This window comes from Schistocerca cancellata, chromosome 4, assembly GCF_023864275.1.
Source record: "Schistocerca cancellata isolate TAMUIC-IGC-003103 chromosome 4, iqSchCanc2.1, whole genome shotgun sequence".
Taxonomy (NCBI): Eukaryota; Metazoa; Arthropoda; class Insecta; order Orthoptera; family Acrididae; genus Schistocerca; species Schistocerca cancellata.
The window spans coordinates 182,062,818-182,087,043 of NC_064629.1; the positions used below are offsets into that span (position 1 = coordinate 182,062,818).

Below are 24,226 nucleotides of genomic sequence, written 5' to 3' on the forward strand. Positions count from 1 at the left end.
AACATAACTGGCTGCGCAACTTGCACCTACTTTCCTCATAGCCTATGCTGCCAGAGGGGTCACAGCAACTGATGCAGTACCCATCCACATTGCCCCTAGTTTCACTTTAAACCCATGGAATTCTATATGGGCAAATCTGGTGTGTGTGTCTTGTTGTCATTGTCCAAATTCTGCGATGATACTAAATCCCTAAATCCTTCCCACCTTCAGTAGGTGTGTAGGATCAGAATTGACGAGACATGTTTCACGAGTCAGGTCGGTGGTGAGGGTTGTATGGGTAGCCCTCCAGTGACTCCAGTGGGACCTCAGTTTCCAGGTTTTCCATCCCTATGGTGTCTTCCTAATTCTCTTGTCTGATCCACTACACTCACAAATGTGAGTTTTGTGGAATTCCTAAAGTGCCACACTTGACCTAGGTTAATTCTGCTGTGAGCCATGTGAGTCCTAAGTTGAGCTGGCTGCTTCTGACTGAAATGAAATCTCATATGAGTGCAGTGCCTGCTGTTACAATTTGAGATAGGGATATACTAGACACGGCCTACACCTGAATAAGAGGGGGAAGGATGGGTTGGCTGAGCTTCCTTCAGAAAATGTAAAGGGGCTCACCATCACACAAACTGAGATCCTTGTGGTTATTGGTATCACAGAGGTACCATTTTTAGGTTAGAATCAAGATTCAGGCATCCTAATTTGAAAGAAATCAAAATAACAGAAGAGCCCCACAAAATGCTGAAGAAAGTGCTGCAAAGTAAGATTAGCTTATTTCATCAAAATATTAGGGGACTGAATAAGGTACAGGAGCTTTTCATGTAAAGGATTATACTCTAGCATATTACTCATGCAGAAGAAATATGGAAAAAGAAGGCAGTACAAATTCAAAAACATTGATACAAGTAGATATGTAGTGATCTGCACTAAGAAGTTTGTGCTTGTGAATCAGTATAAAAAAATAGTTCACTTTAATTATAATTGTATGTAGATTCTCAAGGGGAAATTTTGAACTGTTTTTAAGGAATATGGGTTCATTACTATGCCATCTGTCGGACAACGGCTATTGGTTAATGGTCTGTGGGACTTCAGTGTAGATTTTCTAAAGGATTCTAATGGGAAAAATGATCTGGAAGTATTATTTCAATCCCACAGTTTGATCTCGGTAATTAACTTTCCAAAATGGGTGGATAAAGACAATATGGATACCACTAAGTGGAAATCATTTAGAATACTGACTCCAGGACATATGTTTTGAAGAACACTTTAAAAGAGATGACCTGGGATGAAATTTACAATGAACCAAGTGCTAACATAAAATTTAATCCATTCTGTGATAAATTAATATCATTATTTCAAAATAACTTTCCATACAAACTAATCAGAAAGGACGTAAATAGCCACATCAAAAACCAGGGATCACTAGATGGATTAAAATATCTTGAGAAAGGAAAAGGGAAATGTATCTAGAATGAGATTTTCACTCTGCAGTGGAGTGTGCGCTGATATGAAACTTCCTGGCAGATTAAAACTGTGTGCCCGACCGAGACTCGAACTCGGGACCTTTGCCTTTCGCGGGCAAGTGCTCTACCAACTGAGCTACCGAAGCACGACTCAAGCCCGGTACTCACAGCTTTACTTCTGCCAGTACCTCGTCTCCTACCTTCCAAACTTTACAGAAGCTCTCCTGCGAAACTTGCAGAACTAGCACTCCTGAAAGAAAGGATATTGCGGAGACATGGCTTAGCCACAGCCTGGGGGATGTTTCCAGAATGAGATTTTCACTCTGCAGCGGAGTGTGCGCTGATATGAAACTTCAGGAGTGCTAGTTCTGCAAGTTTCGCAGGAGAGCTTCTGTAAAGTTTGGAAGGTAGGAGACGAGGTACTGGCAGAAGTAAAGCTGTGAGTACCGGGCTTGAGTCGTGCTTCGGTAGCTCAGTTGGTAGAGCACTTGCCCGTGAAAGGCAAAGGTCCCGAGTTCGAGTCTCGGTCGGGCACACAGTTTTAATCTGCCAGGAAGTTTCGGAAATGTATCTGTTGGCAAAAACAATTAGAGATACTGCAATAGTTGCACACAATGAAAACTATTCAGTTACCAAGAAAAATTATCAAAAAATCGAGGAACATGCACTTGTCAGAAACCAGTAATCCGAAAACAGACCTAAGGGTATGTGGAATGTAGTGAAACAAGAGACAGGCCAATCAGCCACAGAGCAGAATAACATCACTATTGAACTGAATGGAAGAGCTGTAAATGATGACTTACAAATAGTAAATACCATGTCGTAGTTTATGATATTCAATAATCATTTTTAAACATATTGGAAATTATATGGACAAACAGTTCAAGAGAAAAATCACAATAATAGTTTGAAAAAGCAACTATCATAAAATATAATCATATGAATGCGTCACCAGCTTCTCATTCTGAAATTACAAGACTGTACACTCATCTGTATTTGATGGTCTTTCCGACAGAGTACTAAAGATTTGTGCCCGTACAATAACCATTGTCGTATATAAAATATGTAATGCCTCACTAACTCAAAGCATTTTTCCAAAGAGACTAAAATATGCCATTATCAAACCTGTCTATTAGAAAGGTGATAGGAGGGATGTCAATGAACACCAACCTGATTCACTAAAGGCTTCATTTTCCAAAACTTTTGGGAAGGTGATGTATTTTTGTGTAGTATCCCACCTGCACAACAATAATATCCTCAGCAAATCACAGTTTGGGTTTTAGAAGAGTTGATCTACTGAGAATGCCGTGTACATGTTCACTCACCAGATTTTATAACTATTAAACAACAAAATAGAGCAGGTCAGTACTGTCTGGACTTCTCTTTCCCTGTGATTACGCTATTTTTGGTCCCGTGAAAAGACTCTGAGTGACAAACGATTCACCTTCTAACATACAGGTACTGGTTTCTGTAATTATGCCTCCAGCTCATTTCTTTTTGAATGCCGCTTATAATACCTAACCAAAATGCAAAAGGAAGCACTTAGTTATTCCGTCAAGGTAGTCCAGGGACATTACTCAGACTGGGGAGATATTGAGTGTGGGATTTGGCAAGGCTGAGTCTTAGGTCCACTATTGTTGTTCATATACGTAAACGATCTTCCATCTAATGTACAAGCAGAATTAGTTCTTTTTGCTAGCGGCACTAGTATTGTAATCAGTACAGCAACAGAATAAATGCTAAACAATTTTCTTAAAAGAATCTTTGAATGGTTTTCTGCAAATGGTTGATGGATGGATGGATGGATGGATGGATGGATTGATTGATTGATTTTAACAGGAGAGCTAAAACAGCTTAGGTCTGACCCGCCACTGCCCGCACCGAAACTAGGTTTATTGTGTGGTATCGCTCCCTGTATATCTAGTAAAGCCAACCAGTGCCCTTAAATAGTGCAAGGAGTCTCTCTACCAGTTTTTTGTTAGACACAATTTCTTCAGGTCTAGTTGTCCCGAAGATTCTGTATCTTTTACTCTCCAGTGCCATGCATTCAAAGATTAGGTTTGATGCAGTTTCTTTACCCTCATCACAGATCCTACATTTAGCGTCCTCTTCCATTATACCCATTGTGTGTAGGTGCTTTTTGAAGTTTCCATGGCCGGTCATCAGACCAGTCATGAGTTTGATCTCTTTCCTGTTCACTCCCAGGATTAGAGAGCTTCTTTTAAAACATGTCTTGGGCATCATTACCTTACCATGTTTTTGTTTATGGACCTTGGTCCAATATCCTACGTGCTGTTTCCTAAGCCAGTTCTGTAGTTCTAATTTGATCATAGCCTTGGTGATTGTCAAGACAGGTTCCGGTCCAATAAATGGAGTTGTTGCCCCCATCCTAACCAATCTATCAGCTTGTTCATTGCCACAGATCCCTGAGTGGCCAGGGACCCACACTAGGTACACCCTATTGCTTCCCCCTAGCTCCACCAGAGCCCTGTGGCAATCTGCAACAGTCTTAGATCTTGTTGCAGGAGCTGCCAATGATTTCAGGGCTGCCTGGATGTCTGAATAGATGTAGATGCTACGGTCATTGTAGCACCTACTCATATTCTCCTCCACCCATGCCCTGAGTGCAGTAATTTCGGCTTGAAATACAGAGGCCAGTTTCCCTAGAGAGATGCTGGTCTTGGCTGAACCCCGTACAACACTGCCCCAACGCCTCGATCTGTTTTCGACCCATTGGTGAACCAAACAATGTCCCCCATACAGTGTCGAACTGTTTTCTCCCACTGCTCCCTACTTCCAATTATTATGTTGTAATGCTTGTCGAAGCAGTTGGGAGTTATTAGATAGTCGGCAGGCATTTCCCAGCCGTACCTATTTTTACCTCACTAACTATGTTAGTGTATGATTCTGGATATCCGAATGACACCTAGTTTTGGTCAGTTTTAAGTCTGTATGCCCCAGCTGCTGCCTCCATCTTAACCCAAAGGTGAAGTGGAGGCATATCCAGCATGGCTTCCATTCCAGCAGTTGGTGTGCTGCTAATTCCGCCCATTATGGATAAGCAGGCCAATCTCTGCACCTTAGCAGGCTCTTTAGCAGCAATCCGCTGTTCTACCTTCTTCCGCCACACTACGACCCCAGAGGAAATCCTAGGTCTAACCACTGTGTTGTATATCCAGTGCATACCCCTGGGGCTTAGGCCTCAGTTTTTGCCACAAGCCCTCCTAGTACTCACTAAAGTACTTTTTATACAAATGGTTTCTTTGTCAATTTCTGAAGGGCACGTCACATTCAATTCTGCATCTCTGCGAGTAGTATACCGATGGTAAGTGTAAAACATGGTGAGGAAGTAATAAATAAGGTGGCAACTTATAAATTCTTAGGTGTCCATATTGAAAGGAATTTAAACTGGGAAATGCACATTTTGGAACTCCTAAAACAACTTAGTTCAGCCTCATTTGCACTTCAAATCATTGGAAATGTTGAGGAGAGACACATCTTGCATATTTTCATTCAATATCATATGGAATAATGTTTTGGGGTAACTCACTTTCAAGAAAGGAAATCTCTATTGCTCAAAAATGTACTGTAAGAATAATATCCAGTTCTCGCTCATAATCATCTTACAGGCATCTTCTTAAGGAGTTGGGAATTCTGACTATTGTGTGAAAATTGTTGTAAATAATCCACTGCACTTCAAAAAGAACAGTGATGTACATAATTACAATGCCAAAAGGAAAAATGACATTCAGTTCTCCACATTAAGGTTGTATTTAGCACAAAAGGAGGTGCACAGTGCCACGACCAAAATTTTTGATAACTTACCAGTGGTGTAAAATGTCTGATAGACAGAAAAGTAAAATTTGGAAATAAACTAAAAGTTTCTCCTTAACTCCTTCTGTTCCACAGAAGAATTACTATCATTGTAATGTGTAAAAGGTGTCGGATAGGAATTAGTAACTCAAATCTGTAGATTTAATATAATTAAAAAAAACTTATAAATGTTCAGCATATAGCCATCTACAAATTAATGTGAAATGTGAATGTAAAATGACTCATTCCACATCATTACGATTTGCATGAAAAATGATCCATGGGACATAAAGCTAGCTAACTAACTAACTGCAATTTCTGCTGAGGCATTGAGATTGTTGGTGCAGGAAGTGACTCAGCCTCCATGCGTTGCCAGTCCTGCACTGGTTTGCATGTTGGCTGTTGCCATTGCTGGTGGTGATGGTTCAGGTGTGGCTGTGTCTGGCATGAGAATCTAGGAGCATTGGCAGTGTGTGCCCTGAAAGCCTCGTCACTGAGACTGGTTGGGTTTGTAGTCCTGCGCAGGGTTGGAGTGGACGGTACTCATGCATGTGTCACGGCTGCAACTGGTTTTGGTGACAGGGCAGATTCTCCTGCCTGGCCACAGTGAGTATATTTGGCACCCCCTCATGGCTCAGAATGATGTCGGGTGCCCAACCCAGCTTAAAGTGGAACATGAAACCCGCCCTGCCGGTATTGTGGTGTGTAACTTGAGCTCGACATCTGTAGGGCCCTCGTAGCAGATAGAGGAGTGTGCACAGCCTGTGCACGTGCAGTACCTCGGTGAGGTTTCGTCGGATGACTGAGGTGAATCGGAAGGCCACATCAGTGGGCATTGGCACCAGTGCCGTCCTCATTTGTGCCTGGAAGTTTGTGACCACTTAAAGTTCAATGCCTGTTAGACAGAGGCAGCTGTTTTCCTTTACGTTCATAGAACCCCTCGAATTCTGCAGAAACAAACTGAGATCTGTTGTCAGAGACTAAGATAAGAGTGGCTTCCTCTGTGGCGAAAATAGTAGTTAGCACTCTGATCAAAGTTTGTGCGCTTGTAGATGAGACTCGTGCCACACAGGGAAAATTGGAGAACACATCCACAACCAGGTCACACAGTGAACCCTGAAATGGGCTGGCAAAGTCGATGCATATCCTCTTCCGGAATGCCCAGACCAGTGCCGTTGGGAAAATCTTGCAGGGGAGGCTTTTTTGCGAGTGCATGCCTGATTAGTACGCACTGTGTGCTAGATTGTACTGTCTTGCTGGCCAATAAATGTGCTACCAAGTTTAAGGTTTCATCATTGATGACCCCCAGTGGAACATATGTAGCAGCTGAAAGATGCATCCACAGAGCAGAGGTGGAACCATGATGCGACATTTAGCATCCTCTGTAGATAACTACTCTACCCTGAACAACATCGAGCCCATGTTTCGTAGGAAAATAATTTCGTGAGACTGGGTCTGTTTCTTTTGGGAGACACTCTGGCCAACCACTTTTCACTACTGACAAGACTACACAGGAGGAGGTACTGGCTAGTAGTCACTGGTAATTCATGAGTGGTGAATAATAAATCTTGGAAGGTGTGGTGTATAGTCTTGCCTAGAGGAAAACACAATTTCCATACAGTCAAACTCAATGTTGGGGCCATTGTGGAGGCGTGATAATGCGTCTGTTTTTGCATGAGTGCAGTGATCCAAAAATGAATGTCATAATGGTAATTGCTCAAAAACAGAGCGCAACATTGCAAACACTGCACTGTTTTGTGTGTAAGATGAGAATGTAACTGGAGCCTTTTCCCCTGTAGGAACACATGGAAATTTTTAGTGCCATTCAAAGTGGCCAGTCCCAGCTTCTCAATTTGTGAATAATTTTTCCACATTTGCAAGAGTGTCTTTTTAGACACAAAAGCAGTCGGTTTCTTTGTACCCTCAGTATTCTTATCCAAGAAGACAGACCTGAACCTGTATTGTGTCTCATTCGTTGCAAGGGTGACAGGTTTGTCTTGTCCAGTACGAATGGCAATACTACTTATGGAGGTGGCCACAGGTGTGTTCTCAACAGCTTCCTCAAGTGGTTCAAGGGATGGACAAGCGAGCTGACTGGGGAATGAACATTGCATAGTAGTTAATTTTCCCCAGAAGAGACTGCAATTCATTTACATTTTTTGGTGCTGGCTGCTTCTCAATTGCAGCTATGTACTGTGCCATCAGGCTTAATCCCTTTACTGTTGAATATACGCCCCATATACTGAATGGACAGTACAAAGAACTTAAATTTCCCAAAGTTATAATGGAGTCTGTTCTCCAGCAGCCGCTGAAATAGAGTTCATAAGTTCTGCGTGTGGTGTTCACGAGTAGCACCAGTCACCCACACGTCATCCAAATAGTTACACATTTAGGAGTATCGTGAGTTAGTTGCTCTGCATATCTGTTGAAAATTCCCAGTGCCGAGGTGACCCAAAAAGACAACCTCTTGTATTGATACATTCCAACAGGCATATTTACTACCAGGATTTTCTGCTTATTTGCATCTAGAGGTAACTGCAGGTATGCAGCCTTCAAATCAATCTTTGAAAATCACTGGCCCCTGCTACCTTTCTTGAAAGTTCCTCTGGCAGAGGGATTGGGTGAATGTCAGTCTTACTTTGTACAGGGTGTCCCATTTATCTTGACCACCCTAAATAACTGTTTGTCCACATGCAAATTACAAAATGTTCCATGCAAATGTTATTTAGCTGTCAGGGGGACATCAATCAGTATGATTTCCTTCATTATAGATTTGTTTTTTACAAAGATATGAACAGTGGTATGACTTTTTTAAATGGCACCGTGTATTTTTTAGTTGGTAATTCATTTCCTCTCCTAAAGACCTATTCAAAACTGTATCACAGTGTACCATTCACTGAAACACAATGTTATCAATTACATAACACAACATTGACGTTGATGCTCCCAGCGATTAGCGCAGGTACTCGGGGCAATGGAACCCATCCACATACTGACGTTGACAGAGGACAAATGTAAACATAAGTGGAATGCACACCCGTCATTCCGTCAACCATCGTGAGTTGAATAGTTACGTGAGTAGAATGTACACAAATGAAGAGAAGGTAGAAATGCTACTCATCTATGGGGAATGTAAGTTAGCAGAACAGTAATTGCAATACTGTTTTCTTATGTACTGGTACATTTAGTACAGTAGTTTAGTCCTTTTAAATACTGTAGTGCAGAGTAGGCATACAGTAAAGGCTGTCCTTCCTACAAACTGCATCGACATAGCGTTTCTTTTATTGTTGTTGTTGAAGGTAGGCAAAATGCTACGCAGGCAGCAGAACTGTACAGAGAGAGATATCCAGACAAGAATCCACCTTCCCGATGGATGTTTTCTTGTCTTTTTGCGACGCTTCAGGAAACGGGAAGTTTCAACCCATGACAAGGCAATCGTCGTAGCACTCGCACAGACGAAGCTGCCAAAGTTACTGTTCTCGCTTCCGTTGCTATGAATCCACATGTGAGCACACGACAGCTTGAACACGAGATTGGCATACCTAAAACCAGTGTACATTGTATTCTTACACATCACCGGTTCCATCCTTACCATGTAAACCCACATCGAGAATTGCATGGGTATCATTTCCAGAATCGGGTACAGTTCTGTCAGTGGGCACAGCAGCAAATCCTCACCAACCCGAACTTCTCCAATGTTCTATTTACTGATGAATGTTCCTTCTCAAACAAAGGACAGGTAAATACAAGGAACATGCATTGTTTGTCCAACGACAACCCACGATGACTTAGACAGGTGGAACATCAGCGTCACCAGAGAGTTAACGTCTGGTTTGGTATGCTTGGTACTACAATTATTGGCCCTTATTTCATCAATGGTAGTCCAGATGGCACAGCGTATGCCAACTTCCTCAGACGAATTCTTCCTCCTCTTCTGGATGAAGTGCCACTAACAACCAGAATGCTTATGTGGGATCAGCACATAATGCCTTGCGTGCACGTTGTATTCTGAACCAGAGGTATCCTGCCAGATGGATTGGTCGAGGAGGAACAGTTACTTAGCCTGCTAGGTCTCCTGATTTAAATCCTCTGGACTTTTTTCTTTGGGGATGCATTAAAGATGTTGTCTATTGCGATATTCCAACAACTCCAGAGGACATGCACGAACATATTGTGCTTGCTTGTAATCCTCTTCAGCAGGCAACACTGGAAGCAGTAAATAGTTCTTTCATTCGACGAGTGTACCAGTGTATCGGTGTCCAGGATAACCACTTTGAGCACCTTTCAATGTTCTACTCCTGGGCAATGGTACAGGAGAGTCAAAGTCAGTTTTGTGTTATGTTTTTACTTGGTTTTCATTTGTTTTCTGACAACTCCAGCAAGTGGGCAAGTTTGAGTTCCCGGACTCGAAGTCAGTGTTGTGTTATGTAATTAATAACATTGTGTTTCAGTGAATGGTACACTGTGATGCATTTTTGAATAGGTCTTTAGGAGAGGAAATGAATTACCAACTAAAAAATACACGGTGCCATTTAAAAATGTCATACCACTGTTCATATCTTTGTAAAAAACAAATCTATAATGAAGGAAATCATACTGATTGATGTCCCCCTGACAGCTAAATAACATTTGCTTGGAACATTTTGTAATTTGCATCTGGACAAACAGTTATTTAGGGTGGTCAAGATAAATGGGACACACTGCAACAGGCTAGCGTGTTTCAAAGAAATACGGACATTGCCAGAGTTCGTGGCACTCCAACAACTGGACAAGATTTACACAGCAGTGAGGTTGAATCCAGTGCTGAGGGGGAACTTTTCTTACTATCTAACGAACATGAACGAAATCAAGATTCCCGGCAAGGATGTATCTGTGTACTAAGTCCATTGAAATCTACTTGTGAGCAAGAAATGTTTCCTTGCACAGAACTCACAACCTGATTGTCATCATGGGGAGTAATTTATCAACATATGGTAGTAAAGAGATGAGCTATTTGTTAACTATGAGGAGGTACAAAAAAAAAAACTGAAATAGAATTGCTGTGGGTGGAGCTTGTGTAGTATGCATTTCTGCCGCTAGGTATGTATAGCGCAACTCATTGCCAGTTCAGTGTCGGCTGTATCAATGACCTGGCTTGTTCTGTTCATCTGCAGTGACTGTTTTTGCTAGTGCTCTTTTGTTCTTGTTTCTTTTTAATGATAGGAAGTTTAAATGAATAACATGCTGCTGTGAAATTTTGTTTTCTACTTGCTAAAAATGCTGCTGAAACTGTTTTAATATTGAAAACAGCTTACCAAGCTGACGCTTTGGGAAAAACTCAAGTATACGAGTGGTTTGCTAGATTTAAAAATGGCGACATACCTGTTGATGACAAACCTCATTCTGGACGTCCATGAACTGTCCGAATCAATGAAAATATTGAAAAACTTTGCGAGCTTTTGATAACAGACCATAGACAGGCAATTGATCAACTGCCAGAGATTAATGTGTTATATTGGAGCTCGGTTCAGCAAATTTAATGGAATATTTGTGAATAAAAAGGATTGTTACCAAGTTTGTTGCTTGGGTTCTGACCGACAATGAAAAGGAACATAGAGTTGAAATGTCGTGCTTTGAAACAACAGCTTGACACTAATCCAGATTTTCTGGTGTAGGTCATTACTGGTGATGAGTCATGGTGCTATGGCTATGACTCAGAAACAAAACAACAGTCAAGCCGATATAAGACATTGTCACCCCGTCCAAAAAAATTTCGTCAAGTCAAATCAGACATCAAAACAATGCTGATTTACTTTTTTTATGCCAAGGGTGTAGTTCATTCAGGGTTTGTACCCCCAGGTGAGGCCATCAATCAAATCTTTTATTTGGAAATTTTAAGAAGATTGCCAAACAGTGTTTGTCAAAGAGACCCAATTTGTGGCAGACAGGAGACTGGTTTTTCCACCATGACAATGCACTTGCACACACAGCCATCTTGGTAAGACAGTTTTTGGCTAAAAATGGCATGGTTCCACTACCCCATGCACCTTACTTGTCTGACCTGGCTCTGTGCAACTTTTTCTTATTTCCATGTGTGAAAAGTAGCATGAAAGGAAATCGATTTGACAACATTGAAGAAATGGTGAAAAAAACGAGGGAGGAGCTGCTGCCAGTCATTTCTAAAGATGACTACAAAAAATGTTTTGAACAGGAAAGCACTAGTGAGACAAATGTATTAGTTGTAATGGAAAGCATTTTTTCAAAATTTTTTTAATTTTTTAAAATTATTTTTAGTACTCCCTCATATCTGAAAAGGCATTTTTATCTGCTGCTGACACCTCAAATGTTTTGACAATATTTGTGATTGAACTTATCTTGGGATTGGGCAATATTAGAGTTCTAGTCTGGACCTCCTTGTCTGTTACTAATCTCTACATCTCTGATTAAAGACTCAGGGTATGCAATAATTCAGTTCATACATTCAAACTTTCATGTACTGGCGAGGCCTTGCAGACTGCCAACCAGGCCACATTACTATACTGCCTATATTGGTTAAACTGCAATCAAGCTGCCACAGTATGAGTTTCATGACAGAGATGCTCATTTGATAGAGTGGACAGTTCAGCAAATTCTTATGCTTCAGCAGCTTTTTAATTGTTTCATACAGATTACTACTACTACTACTACTACTACTACTACTACTTCTGAGTAACACAGCACTCTGACTACAGGATCTGATATGTTTCTTATCTTGTAATACAGCATAAATTTATCCAGGTAGTTTCCCCACATCTCTATGGTGTCGTCAAACAACAAATGGCAGAGATGTTTGTGAAGATTGTCCCATAAGTACTTAACCCACAGGCTGCATGCCCATGTTTTGCCCGAGCTCCACATTCTACTTCATCAGCTCCTGCATTTGCTCGTACTGAACTTTTTGTTGCAACTGAATCTTATCCTGCAGTGTCATTTGACCCTGCAAAAGCTGCTGTGAGGGACAACCCGGTTGGGGTAGTGCCAGGTAGTTTCTGAGAAAAACAGTGAGTAGCTGAAAAGACCAAGTGGACAACGGCAAACCATACACAAATCTGAAAGGACAAACAGAGAGGAATTCAGTTGTGTAGCCAAGAATCATTGACAATGCACAAATGAAACGTGAAAAGTAAACCAAGAGAAATACCAGAGAACAAGTGTGTCACTGTGTGCGAACAGTAGTGTTGACAACTGGAATTGTTGGGATATATGAACACAACTAGCTAAAGAATGTGTGTGCACTTGCCTTGTTGCCTACTCCGCCAGAGGATCTTGCAACTGTGAACCTGTACATTTCTGCACAGCCAGCATTGGTGTGTTCATCTCAATATCGATGTCCAAATGTGGTGGCAGTAGTAAAGAAGTGGTAGTATCTCTCTTCAGAATGACCTACAAGTATTTTACTTCAATTTATAAGTTTGTAAAAAGAATTCAGACGATGACGAATCAGTACCCTCCAAGAAAAATCACTGGCCATTACCGTACCTGACCTTAAATTTCTATTTCATTACTTAGTCAAAAGCTGAATTAATACGAAGCAGATCACATCAATAAAAGAAACAAACAACTCAACATATTCCTTTCTTTTAATATGACTTTTCCCATACAGATTAACTCGCATATATTAAACATTGTTAAACTCATCTGTACTTGCAGAGAGGGGGAGAGAGAGAGAGAGAGAGAGAGAGAGAGAGAGAGAAGTAGACAGTGCCTGAGTGTTGCTCAAGCTGTGTGTAAAAATTTCTAGCTGAAAATTGGCAGCACAAAGACTATTGAACTGTAACTGTCAACTTCATTAATTCTACTGCTAAAGTGACCCAACACAGCAAATGGTAAACTTGTATGGCGTGCAGCAGACTTCCCTACTCCCGTGCACCCTTTACAGGAAATACGTGGTCCAGTCACATTAATGTGACCATCACTGACGTTCAACATCAACATGCAATAACCACTCATAGGCGGTGGTGGCAGCCCTAGTAGTGGACGGTATATAATGCATGCTGGGGGACACGGAAAACAGTGCAGTTGCTGTCATAATGCGGAAACTGAGAGACTAATCTGATGTCCAAAAGGGCATGATCATTGGCTTTCAGGCCAAGAGTAAAAGCATTTCTGAAATGGCAAGTTTGTAACCTTTTCGTGTGCCACTGTAGTTAAAGTATACCATATGTGGCAATGTGGTGTTATCCAAAACCAATGCCGAGGCACTGTGTTGTGTCAAGGACCATAGGTGACGTCGATGAATAACAGCTGTAGAGGTGTGTGCGGGTGAATAGATGTGCAACTGTTGAGCAACTAAATGCCCAGATCAGGGCTGGGTGCATGAGATGCCCATGAGGCTGCCCGTGGGCACACAACTTGTGTTCTTCTCTTATTCGTGAATGGGGCCAAAGGCTGCCGACAATACACTGTGGACTCGTGATGCTGAAGTTTGTAGTCACATTCGTATTCTTTGCGTTGTAATAATTATTACATTATGACAATACAATGAATAATTATGACACAGTATAACATGTTCGTATTATTTTACCAATCATTGCAGGAGCTTCATCTGTTGCAGTCAATGAAGTATCCTTAAATGCCATTCTCGTATTATACAAATGTACACTATGTGATCAAAAGTATCCGGACACCTGGCTGGAAATAACGTACAAGTAAGTGGTGCCCTCCATCGGTAATGCTGGAATTCAGTACGGTGTTGGCCCACACTCAGCATTGATGACAGCTTCCACTCTCGCAGGCATACATTCAGTTGGGTGCTGAATGGTTTCTTGGGAAATGGCAGCCCATTCTTCACGGAGTGCTGCACTGAGGAGAGGTATCGATGTCAGTCGGTGAGGCCTGGCACGAAGTCGGCGTTCCGAAACATCCCAAAGGTGTTCTGTAGGATTCAGGTCTGGACACTGTGCAGGCCAGTCCAATACAGGGATGTTATTGTCATGTAACCACTCCGCCACAGGCCGTGCATTACGAACAGGTGCTCGATCATGTTGAAAGATGGAGTCGCCATCCCCAAATCGCTTTTCAACAGTGGGAAGCAAGAAGGTGCTTAAAACATCAATATAGGCCTGTGCTGTGATAGTGCCATGCAAAACAATGAGGAGTGCCTGCCCCTCCATGAAAAACATGACCACACCACAACAGCAGCTCCTCCGAATTTTACTGTTGGCACTACACACACTGGCAGATGTCATTCACCAGGCATTTGCCATATGTCATTCACCAGGCATTTGCCATATGTCATTCACCGAGCATTCGCCATATGTCATTCACCGGGCATTCGCCATATGCACATCCTCCATAGGATGACGATATTGTGTACCATGATTCGTCACTCCACGCAGCGTTTTACAATTGATGAATCGTCCAATGTTTATGCTCCTTACACCAAGCGAGGTGTCATTTGGCATTTACCGGCGTGATTTGTAGCTCATGAGCAGCCGCTCGACCGTCAAATCCATGTTTTCCCACCTCTCACCTTTTAGTACGTGCAGTGGATCCTGATGTAGTTTGCAATTCCTATGTGATGGTCCAGATAGATGTCTGCCTATTACACATTACAACCCTCTTCAACTGTCAGCGGTCTCTGTCAGTCAGCAGATGAGGTCGGCCTGCACGCTTTTGTGCTTTCACCCAAAGTCAATATGTTTTGTGCGATATCCCACTCGCCTGTTCACAGTCTGTCTGTCCTTTGATGGAAACATGATTAACAGTAAGTAGTACCTTGACATGTTACAAAATTGGTTTTTCCCAAAACTGAATGAGGTCACCTTCATTTTTTCAACAAGACTGTACACCTTCTCACTGGAGTCGAAAAATACGTGAATATCTGAATGAAACTCTACTGAACCGTTGGATTCATCATCAAACAGCTAGCAACTTAGCAATTCTCAGTTGGCATTCTTGGTCACCCGGTTTGATGCCCTGTGACTTCTTCCTATGGGGTTTCATTAAGGACAATGTTTATGCACCAACAGTACCACAGAACTAGATCCATGTGCCTAATTGGAGGTATATTGGCAGTTTTATCTGAACGGCAAACCACAGAATGTGCCTAATGAAAATGATCGTAATGAGAATTATGAAGTGTTGGAACAAATCATAATTGTGTGTGCGTTGCATTTAGTAACTGTTATTTACGTTCTGATTGTAATTACTCATTAATTACAAACTTCACAAATGTCAAAACACACTACATACAGAAATATTGTGAATTAATATTAATAAACAATATAAACCTAAATATTAATTAATTTTTCATAACGTGAAGGAAGTACCTTATTTTTTCATAGGAAATATAATGTCAAGACGTGGTTAAAAAATAAATTAGACCTACAGGGTTGGTGATTTGTCTACAAATTTGATATTCACAAAAATCTATTTTTCTCAGAACTTTGTTCCTGTGCCTGTGGCCCTTATGATTCTGTGCCTCAATTAATACACCATATGCTACGCTGGCTACAAATATCTTGATCTTGTTTAGTTCAGCAAATTACCCGAACATGATTACACAGTGCCAATAAATAAATTTCAAATGGATGAAAAGTAAAGTATTTTACTCTCCTCAAGAGTTTCTTGGGTGTGCGGCAAAAATGACCATCATTTCTTATGGGAAGGAACTGTAAATTTATCAAGAGCAGGCATTGCCTGCAATAGTTTGGAGCTATAAATATTGGGTTGGTAGATAAGTTTGTGGTGTTTTCCCACAAGTTTAATGAACACAACAGGTACACGTAAAAATGTCAGTAGTGATGGTTACACCTCAGGGTAGCAATTCGTACTACACTACATCATCACTGTTCCACTACATGCATAACTTTATTTTTTGTGGATGCTTACAGGTTTTTGTACAGGGAATTGCTGCTTTCTTTGAGCCCAATGATTCCTTTCTTTTCTGTATGTTAGCATAAAGACACCATTTCTTGCCACCAGTAACAACATTGGATGGGAATGGTTGGTATTGTTTACAAGTCAATTGATGATACGTAAGCAGAGAGGCACATATGGCCAACTGCTGATTTTCGTGATTTTATCTTAGAGCATGCAGCACCCATAAATTTGATTTTTGAACCTTCCCCATTCCATGCAAATGTTGATGATGATGGAATGATCACAGTTCATCACATTTGTCAGTTCTAAAGTACACTTGATAGGGATCATTGTGGATTAGTGCATTTAAATGACCATCAAAAATTCTGAAGGTCTAACTGAACGTGGAGAGTCACTAATGTCAAAATGATCCTCCTAAAAATGAGAAAACCATTTTCTTGGTGTGCTCTCTCCAATAGCATTATCCCCATACACGGCAAAAATGTTTCTGGCTGCCTCTGTTACTGTCGCTCCTGTATTGAACTCATACAGAAGAGTATATTGGAAATGTTCAGATTTCTCCATTTGGAAATCCATTTTCTGGTGTCCACGGCTCCATTCACTATCTCCAAATGACAAAATGACAGTATGTAATCTCAAATAGCAACTGTGAACTACGAATAAAAAATGACAATTGATAAATAAACCCAAAGCAACTTCAATGCTAGTGTGCAAAACAAAAACGTTATGAACTGATGCACCAACCTATTAAACAACAACTTTATTTTACAACTATATGTATCATGCTGAGTAATTATTTATTGCCATTTATATAATTCTTCTCCTTCAGTATATATATCTTGTTCATCATGTGCATAAGGTTGGTTTTTTTTTTTTTTTACACTGAATACATGTAAAGAGGCTCAACATTGAAACAAGCATACTTCAAATCACAAATTTTACTTTTTAATAAAGATGCTGTCTTTCAAAAATTATTATGTGCTAATAAACACAACTGCAGCATTACATTGGTGGTGTAAAATATATCTTGGTAGATTCTTAACCACGCTAAAACACTTCCTTTGTGGGGCAGAAGTGTAAGCTAATTTGTCAATCATCACAAAAACCTAATAGCTGTGGAAATTAACCCATTTTTGTGTCCTATGTTCCTGTTTACAGTATTGCACTTCCAGCTTGAATATTTGAATCATAATTCATTTTAACAGTTTTTATAATGAGCATATCATTGGGTTTCTTCATGGCAAACACTAAATGTAGACAGTATTTTCAACTGAATGCAAGTCAAAAGAAGACATGATAAAACACTCTACAGTGCATTCTATCCAAGGTATTTTTAGCACACTGGACTCGCATTTGGGAGGATGATGGTTCAAACCCACATCTGACCATCCTGATTTAGGTTTTTTGTGATTTCCATAGGTCGCCTCAGGCAAATGGTGGGGTGGTTCCTTTGAAAGGGCTTGACAGATTTCCTTCCCCCATCCTTCCCTAATCTGAGCTTGTGCTCTCTCTCTCTAATGATCTCTTTGTCAGTGGGATGTTAAACACTAATATCCTCCTCCCTCCTCCAAGGTATTTGGCACTTGATACCAATAGTTTCCCATTTCAAGCATGTACAGCTACAGGAAATGCAATTTTTGAGTCTACATCATTGCACACGTAGCAGTTAAAATTATCTGACCTGAAATGTTGTCTCCAAAGGAGTACACTCAAAGGTATAATCCTTACTGAAACTGTGAGAAAGCAAAACTTTTGTTCTAATTCATTGGCAAAGTATATACAGTGATTATCGTTAAGATGATGTATTTTGGTACTTCGGCTCACTTTATGTATGTGGTCAATTTATGATCAGCAGCCTGATGGGCCTAAATGTTGTACACTCTGTTGATTAAACCAGTAAATCAGATGTGTTATTATAGTGTTTCAGACAATTGTGATTCAACAGCAGATGTTAGTATGATTAAAATTTCAAAGTTACTGAAGGTGTAAAAGTTATTTTTCTGTGTTACGTGGTTCCTTAGGTTGTATTTCAAACATGTTTCCTCTCAGCAGTGGACTTGCATACCACTGGTGGTTTACGATGGCAGGAAATGGTTGGTTCAGCATTGAGTTAAGCTCCATTAATTCATCAGCTCTACTGGTTTCAAATTCGTTCTGAGTGAAATGATTCTAATTAGACAATGAAATCAGTATTAGATACTCTCATTATGACTGTTGTCATTAAAGGTGCAAAAAATTTCTTAACTGTCCATTAAAATAATTTCTGAAAGTTTAAAAAAAAGGTCCAACTGTAAAACAACAAAACTTTGCACACATTATTGATAATGGTAACAATCTGCACAAAATGTTTTAGTAACACACTGTTCATCTATCATATGCTACTTACTAAATGGCTCAAAAGTAATTTAACTTTTAAAAAAATCATGTATAACAACATTTTACATATTATTCCTAGTATCTGCATTTGAGACAGTTCCCAGTAGTAAAGAAACCTCCATAAAATACTGAGAAACACTAGTAAACAAATAAGAAAAGCATGCTTCAGGAATTGCACATTAACTACAACTGTCCACAGATAAAGTGTATATACATTAAGAATTTAACCCCACAACATTGTGCAGCAATTTTCATCACAAGTTTGTTCAAGTTAAAACACTGCAGGTCTTTGCTATGTGATGTACTTGTCGGTGAATTTTGAATCTTATAATTTACATTAATGCACAAAAACTGTATGTACTACCCACAGTCAAGGTTACCTTGCAAGTTGTAAGTTTGCTTTGCTGATTTTCATCAGCCTGATTCTTCTTCTTACTGCATTTCTCCCTTAAGAAGGAAACCTATAAAGCGTTTTTCCTTCTCGCTTTGAAAAGTACGGCAAGCACTACACAGCACAAAACTTACGAAAATACTCAATACTTACTGTGTTACACAAACAAAGTACAGGACTTTATTTCAGCCAATCATGAACTGCCGGTGACATTAAGCAGTGAGGAAAAGGATGGCTACACTTTCCCTGTAAAGAGCTTGAAGTGTACGACAGAACAAAATGCTTCTCTAATTTGTTTGTGACAACAATCTGATAAATATTTTAAAATCCAGTTTTTTCCTCCTGTAATTTTATGGTGTATTTTTATATTGTAGCTATATTATGAAAATGTAAATATACTTAAATATTATATTTTCAGGAATTCACGCAGGAAAAACTGTGCCTATAGTAAAAGGAGGTGAAGCTACAGTAATGGAAGAAAATGAAGTATACGCAATAGAGACATTTGGTTCTACTGGTCGTGGTCAGGTTCATGAAGATATGGAAGTCTCTCACTATATGAAGAATTTTGATGCATCTCCTGGTCACTTACGGTCAGTTAAATTCCTGACTTATTGCTGTTAGTGAATGTCAAGATACTATATATCTTTATACCAATTATCCCTCTCAAGCGTGGCATTTCTACAGATGTTTCCGTTTTGATGTGTGTAGATGGACTCACTCCTAACAAAAACTGCTCATATGATTTCTCTTATGATACACAGGTTTATTGGAAAGTTGTTTCGGTTCACATAATAATAAAGTAAATTGTCTAGATTGTAATTTTATGTTCCTACTTCATATCAGTCTTGCAATTAGTTTGAGTTCAGTATAGTTATTGATAGTGATGGAAGAAGAAGTAGATAGTCAGACTAGCACAGAGATGACATTGATGACAGCTTACTTTTATTAATTCTAGTATATTTTACATAATGACCTTAAGAGGATGTCCAGAACAGTTTTTAATACTTTTCTGCTCTTCTTGTAATTGTTTATATTTAGTGCTGGTGCTTTGCTTGGATAATACACAACTTTGCTGCTTTTCACCAATTCTATCTCGATCAGAAACACATGCAAAAGAAATTTCTCAACTACATTAGGAGCATTTTAGTAAGAAATCTGTCCTTGTTTCTTGAGATGTGATTTGTTTCTACATCTTCCCATTAGACAAGGAACAGCAATCAAAGCAATTGATGGAAACCTGGCAGCCCTGCTTGGAATAATCCAATTGGGTTTTATCTGCTGGAAATACTGTGACCATTGTGGGGCCTTGGAATATCTGCCATATTAACAAGATTTTTTTTTATGCACCTGTAGCCACATACAAAGAAATTTGTTGCTGGGAAACAATTGCTTTGTTATATTTTTGTAAATGTACAATTATGGAAAGGATAGATTTCTACTCACCGTGAAGATGACACAGTGAGTTGCAGACAGGTACAACGAAAAGACTGTTGCATATCAAGCTTTCAGCCCAAGTGTTCATCAGAAAAGAACAACACACATGCATTCAGACAACAAGCACACCTCACTCTCTCTCCAGAGATAGCAGTCATGTGTGAGGTGTGCTTGCTGGTGTGAGTGCATGTGTGTTTCTTTTCTGACGATGGCTTTGGCCGAAAACTTAATAGGCAACAGTCTTTCCATTGTGCCTGTTTGCAAATCAATGTGTCATCTTTATGTTGAGTAGCAATCTGTTCTTTCCATAATTGTTGGTATTCCAATGTGGACTTTACATTGTTTGCTTTTTGTGGATGGGCGTTCTTGTATAGTATCATTTCAGGGATGGAATACACTCTCTAGAAAAAATTGATAAAATGTATTGACATAGAAGGAGGCAGTTTTAAAATAGTGCATTTTTTACCTGAAACACGTAAGGAATCCCACAGTCTAGGGGTCAACAAGAATTCTCACATAAAGTCCAACAATCCCCTCAACTATTTTCCAGTGTCTGTAATACGGTATAACTGAAACAGTTACAGGCAGGAATAGGTACCAAATATGTAGGCAAACAAGTTTCTGGATTAAAAGAATAGTTTATTTTGCACTGCTGTCTGTCGTAAACATTTGGCTGTTGAAACATTGGCAAAGTACTTCCAGTTGTGCAGGTATTAGGCAGCAACAACACTCAAGTTTGGAGGTAACAGTTAAACTACTACTTCTGCTAAAGGTACATTTAATTCGGACAGCTATTGCATGACATTTATGTCAGAAACTGTGTCTAATGTAACTGGTGAAGAATTCGTGTCAGAAATTTATATTTTGACCACCAGTGGTATGTGTTTATGCACCTGTACCAGCAGTCGTAAACACTGTTTGTTTGCAAGTTCAAACTCACCCCAACAAATATCTCGGAAGGTGGCTGCTTGTCTAATTTCCTGGCACCAAGAAGTAAGTGTCGAGCGAACTTGGATGACAAGAAAGAGCGGTTAAAAGTTGAAGAATTAACATGTACCACATAAAACCTGAACTTTGGGGTGTTACTTGTTTAAAGTTATAAAGACAGTGTGAAGAAATATAATGCCTTAACAGAAATGGTATAAGAATTTAGTACAACTGTAGAAGAGATTCAAAGAAAAATTCCTAACTCAAGAAATCAAATTAACAGTGAATTTAAGAAAAGTGCAAAGACAATATCTGCCAGGGCATTGAAGAATTATTGCATGTATCAAGATGGTTGTACTTCAATTTGCCGTTACTTCTGTAAGAAAGCTTAGCGTGCAAATGGGCAGGAGGAAATTTACCGCTGATAGATAAAGAAAAATTAATAATTTATTTATTTATTTATTCCAGTTTAATTGTTAACACGAATCTGTATTGGATAGGAACTTCGCCTTATCTGCTGACAAAATATTCTCTCCACACTTCACATACTACTATAGCATTCTTTAAGTAGTTCTTTAATTACTGCCATGTATTATTTCACTTGTTACTAAATTTTATCAGTCAAATATGCCTCTGGATGTGTGTAAGTTTGCAGAATATTTTTTAAACAATAACCAATAACGTAAACTGAAAAGGGCCAAAACTACAGATTCCACACAGTTTGGAGACAGAGAAGCCTTAATACTCCAAGTCTGGTAGACTTAATACCAGAGGTGTTTTCCACTATTCACCTTGCTCTAGGGTGTCTGAAGTTATAAATTCTGATGAAACCTGAACAGTTAAATGTGTATGGTTTCATAGTATGAGATTGTGAAGGAGAAGCATCATCAGCTACAAAAACATGTGGCACAAGCGGTATTCTTCCTGGGAGGGGCATCAATTCGAGACCTGATGATGTGGTTTTAATGAAATCTTCAACCCCACTGCCTTTGAAAACTCCCATACCTGTTACTCTTCCATTCCTGCCAACTATGACAATGAGGAATTTGTAAATGGCATCAAAAGTTGCCATTAAAACAACACTATGCTGCTCTTCATGGTTAAAATAATAACTGCCAGTATTCTGTGGAGGAGCTAGGATAAGAGCGTGTTTGCCATCAGTAGCAACCAAACATATGGGGAAGGTCAACTTTCATTTAAATTTGTTGGCAACATTAACTGTCTTCTGATGTAGATAGTGACTGTAACAAAAATTGAAAAGTAATGACATTTGGTACAAGTTGTAATAAACTTAATTCATTTATTTCCTTTACTGTGTTTTGAGTAGAATGGTGCAGTGCAGGAGCCTGCAAATGGAAACAAAAACACATCTGCCAGTCAAGACACATCACAAAAGAGTGAGGAAGTGAATCATTGTAACCTACCACCCATCAAGATGAAAAGTAAATTTGTTAGAATAAGTGATTTATTTGTGCAAGAACTATATACACATTGAATGAAGAAGAGGATAAGTTTGATGTTTTTGCCAAATATGTTGCAGCCAAAATGAGAAGTCTCTCGTCCAAATATTTGTGCAAAAAATGAAAAGAAACTTTCAGTAAGTCGTACTTGAGAGAAATGGAAGAGAATAAGCTACTATCAAATCCCACTTCTTATAGGTTTAGTAACTTGAATTCAGTTGCTTCAGCTAGTGGATTTTTTCAATTTGTCAAGCAAATCTGAATGATATATAAATCTACACCTTCCATACTGAGAAACTGAATGTAGCTTTTTACCGATTCAACAGTTACCTTACTGTACTCTTCTTTTAAGGCTAACGTGTATTCATTATAAATTATAATGTTTTGGGAGCTATCAGACACATATCCATTACATAAATTTCAAATGATTTCTGTCAGTATGTAAAGAGTCAGAGCGATTTCCTGTGTGACTCTGGAGAAAAGTGTCAGATGTAAATGCACATTAACACTAAATCGTGTGTTTTGACTAAACGTTACCAACTTGCCACTCACCTGTAACATGCATTTTCCTCACCAACTGTCAGTCACCCAAAAACAAGAATCCTGTGTACAGGTAACTGAGCAACCCCTTCTGTGCCCCAGAAAAACTGTCATTTCCAACCACCATTTACATTCCACACTTTCACCAAAGGCTAGCTTGGAGCCTATAATATCACAACACACACGCTTTTACTACTATGAAATATTCTCCTTGTTCTTATAGTTGTATCTGTCAAGCCCATTTATTTTGTGACCATGTCTAAATATCTGAGGGTTCCTTTGTCTTGTCTTCTAGCATGGCGTAATTTACAGTTGTAATAAAATGATTGTATTGTTTTGGAATTTGTACCAATAGAATCCTGATCATATATTTGTGTATTAATAAATACGAAAAATTTTGAAGACATGAAAAATAATTAACATGTACCAAAAGGCTTTGCTCAATGGAAAAATGTTACCGTAAAATCAAGCATGTAATGATTTAAGCATTAACTTTGTGAGTGGTTCTCCAGAGGAAGTACTGCTAGAAGTTTAAAGGCAGGCAGTATTCTTTTAAAGGCTGCAGATAAACCACAATCCATTCATCTTTATTCTTCGTCAGTTGTCTGGTAGTTGCAGGTTCTCTGTTACTCAAGTAATATAGCCTCGAACAGCAATATAGAGTCTGGGGCAGAGCTTTAAAGGATGTACATTTCAGATACAAGACGTCACTAGCATTGGCAAGACAAGTAGTCAGTAACTAGTGTAATGGTTTCCTGAGGAATAAAACCTACTGACAATAAGTAGGTACACTTAAGACTTAATACCTTTCTCAATTATTTTCTCGTAGAAATTTTTAAAGGATTTCATTTAGCTCTAGCAATCCTAACAGCCGAAAACAAGATGAAATCCTTCAAAAATAATATCTTTGTGTAGTACTGGACAATTTAAACCCATGTTGCATCATCATTACAGAGACTACTAGACTGAACATTGAATGTTTTGTGTTA

At 39.4% G+C, this 24,226-nt stretch overlaps 1 protein-coding gene and 1 non-coding gene across 2 annotated transcripts in view; both read left to right on the forward strand.

Annotated features, from left to right (window-relative positions):
• Window positions 1-24,226, forward strand: part of LOC126183659 (methionine aminopeptidase 2-like) — a 128,725-nt gene that overhangs the window by 99,242 nt on the left and 5,257 nt on the right. Inside the window, exon 8 of the mRNA XM_049925804.1 lies at window positions 19,292-19,466. Within this exon, the coding sequence (XP_049781761.1) occupies window positions 19,292-19,466 (175 nt within the window). The remainder of the gene's footprint in view (window positions 1-19,291; window positions 19,467-24,226) is intronic.
• Window positions 1,912-1,986, forward strand: Trnas-uga (transfer RNA serine (anticodon UGA)). The gene has a single exon. It is a non-coding gene; the product is annotated as a tRNA-Ser (tRNA).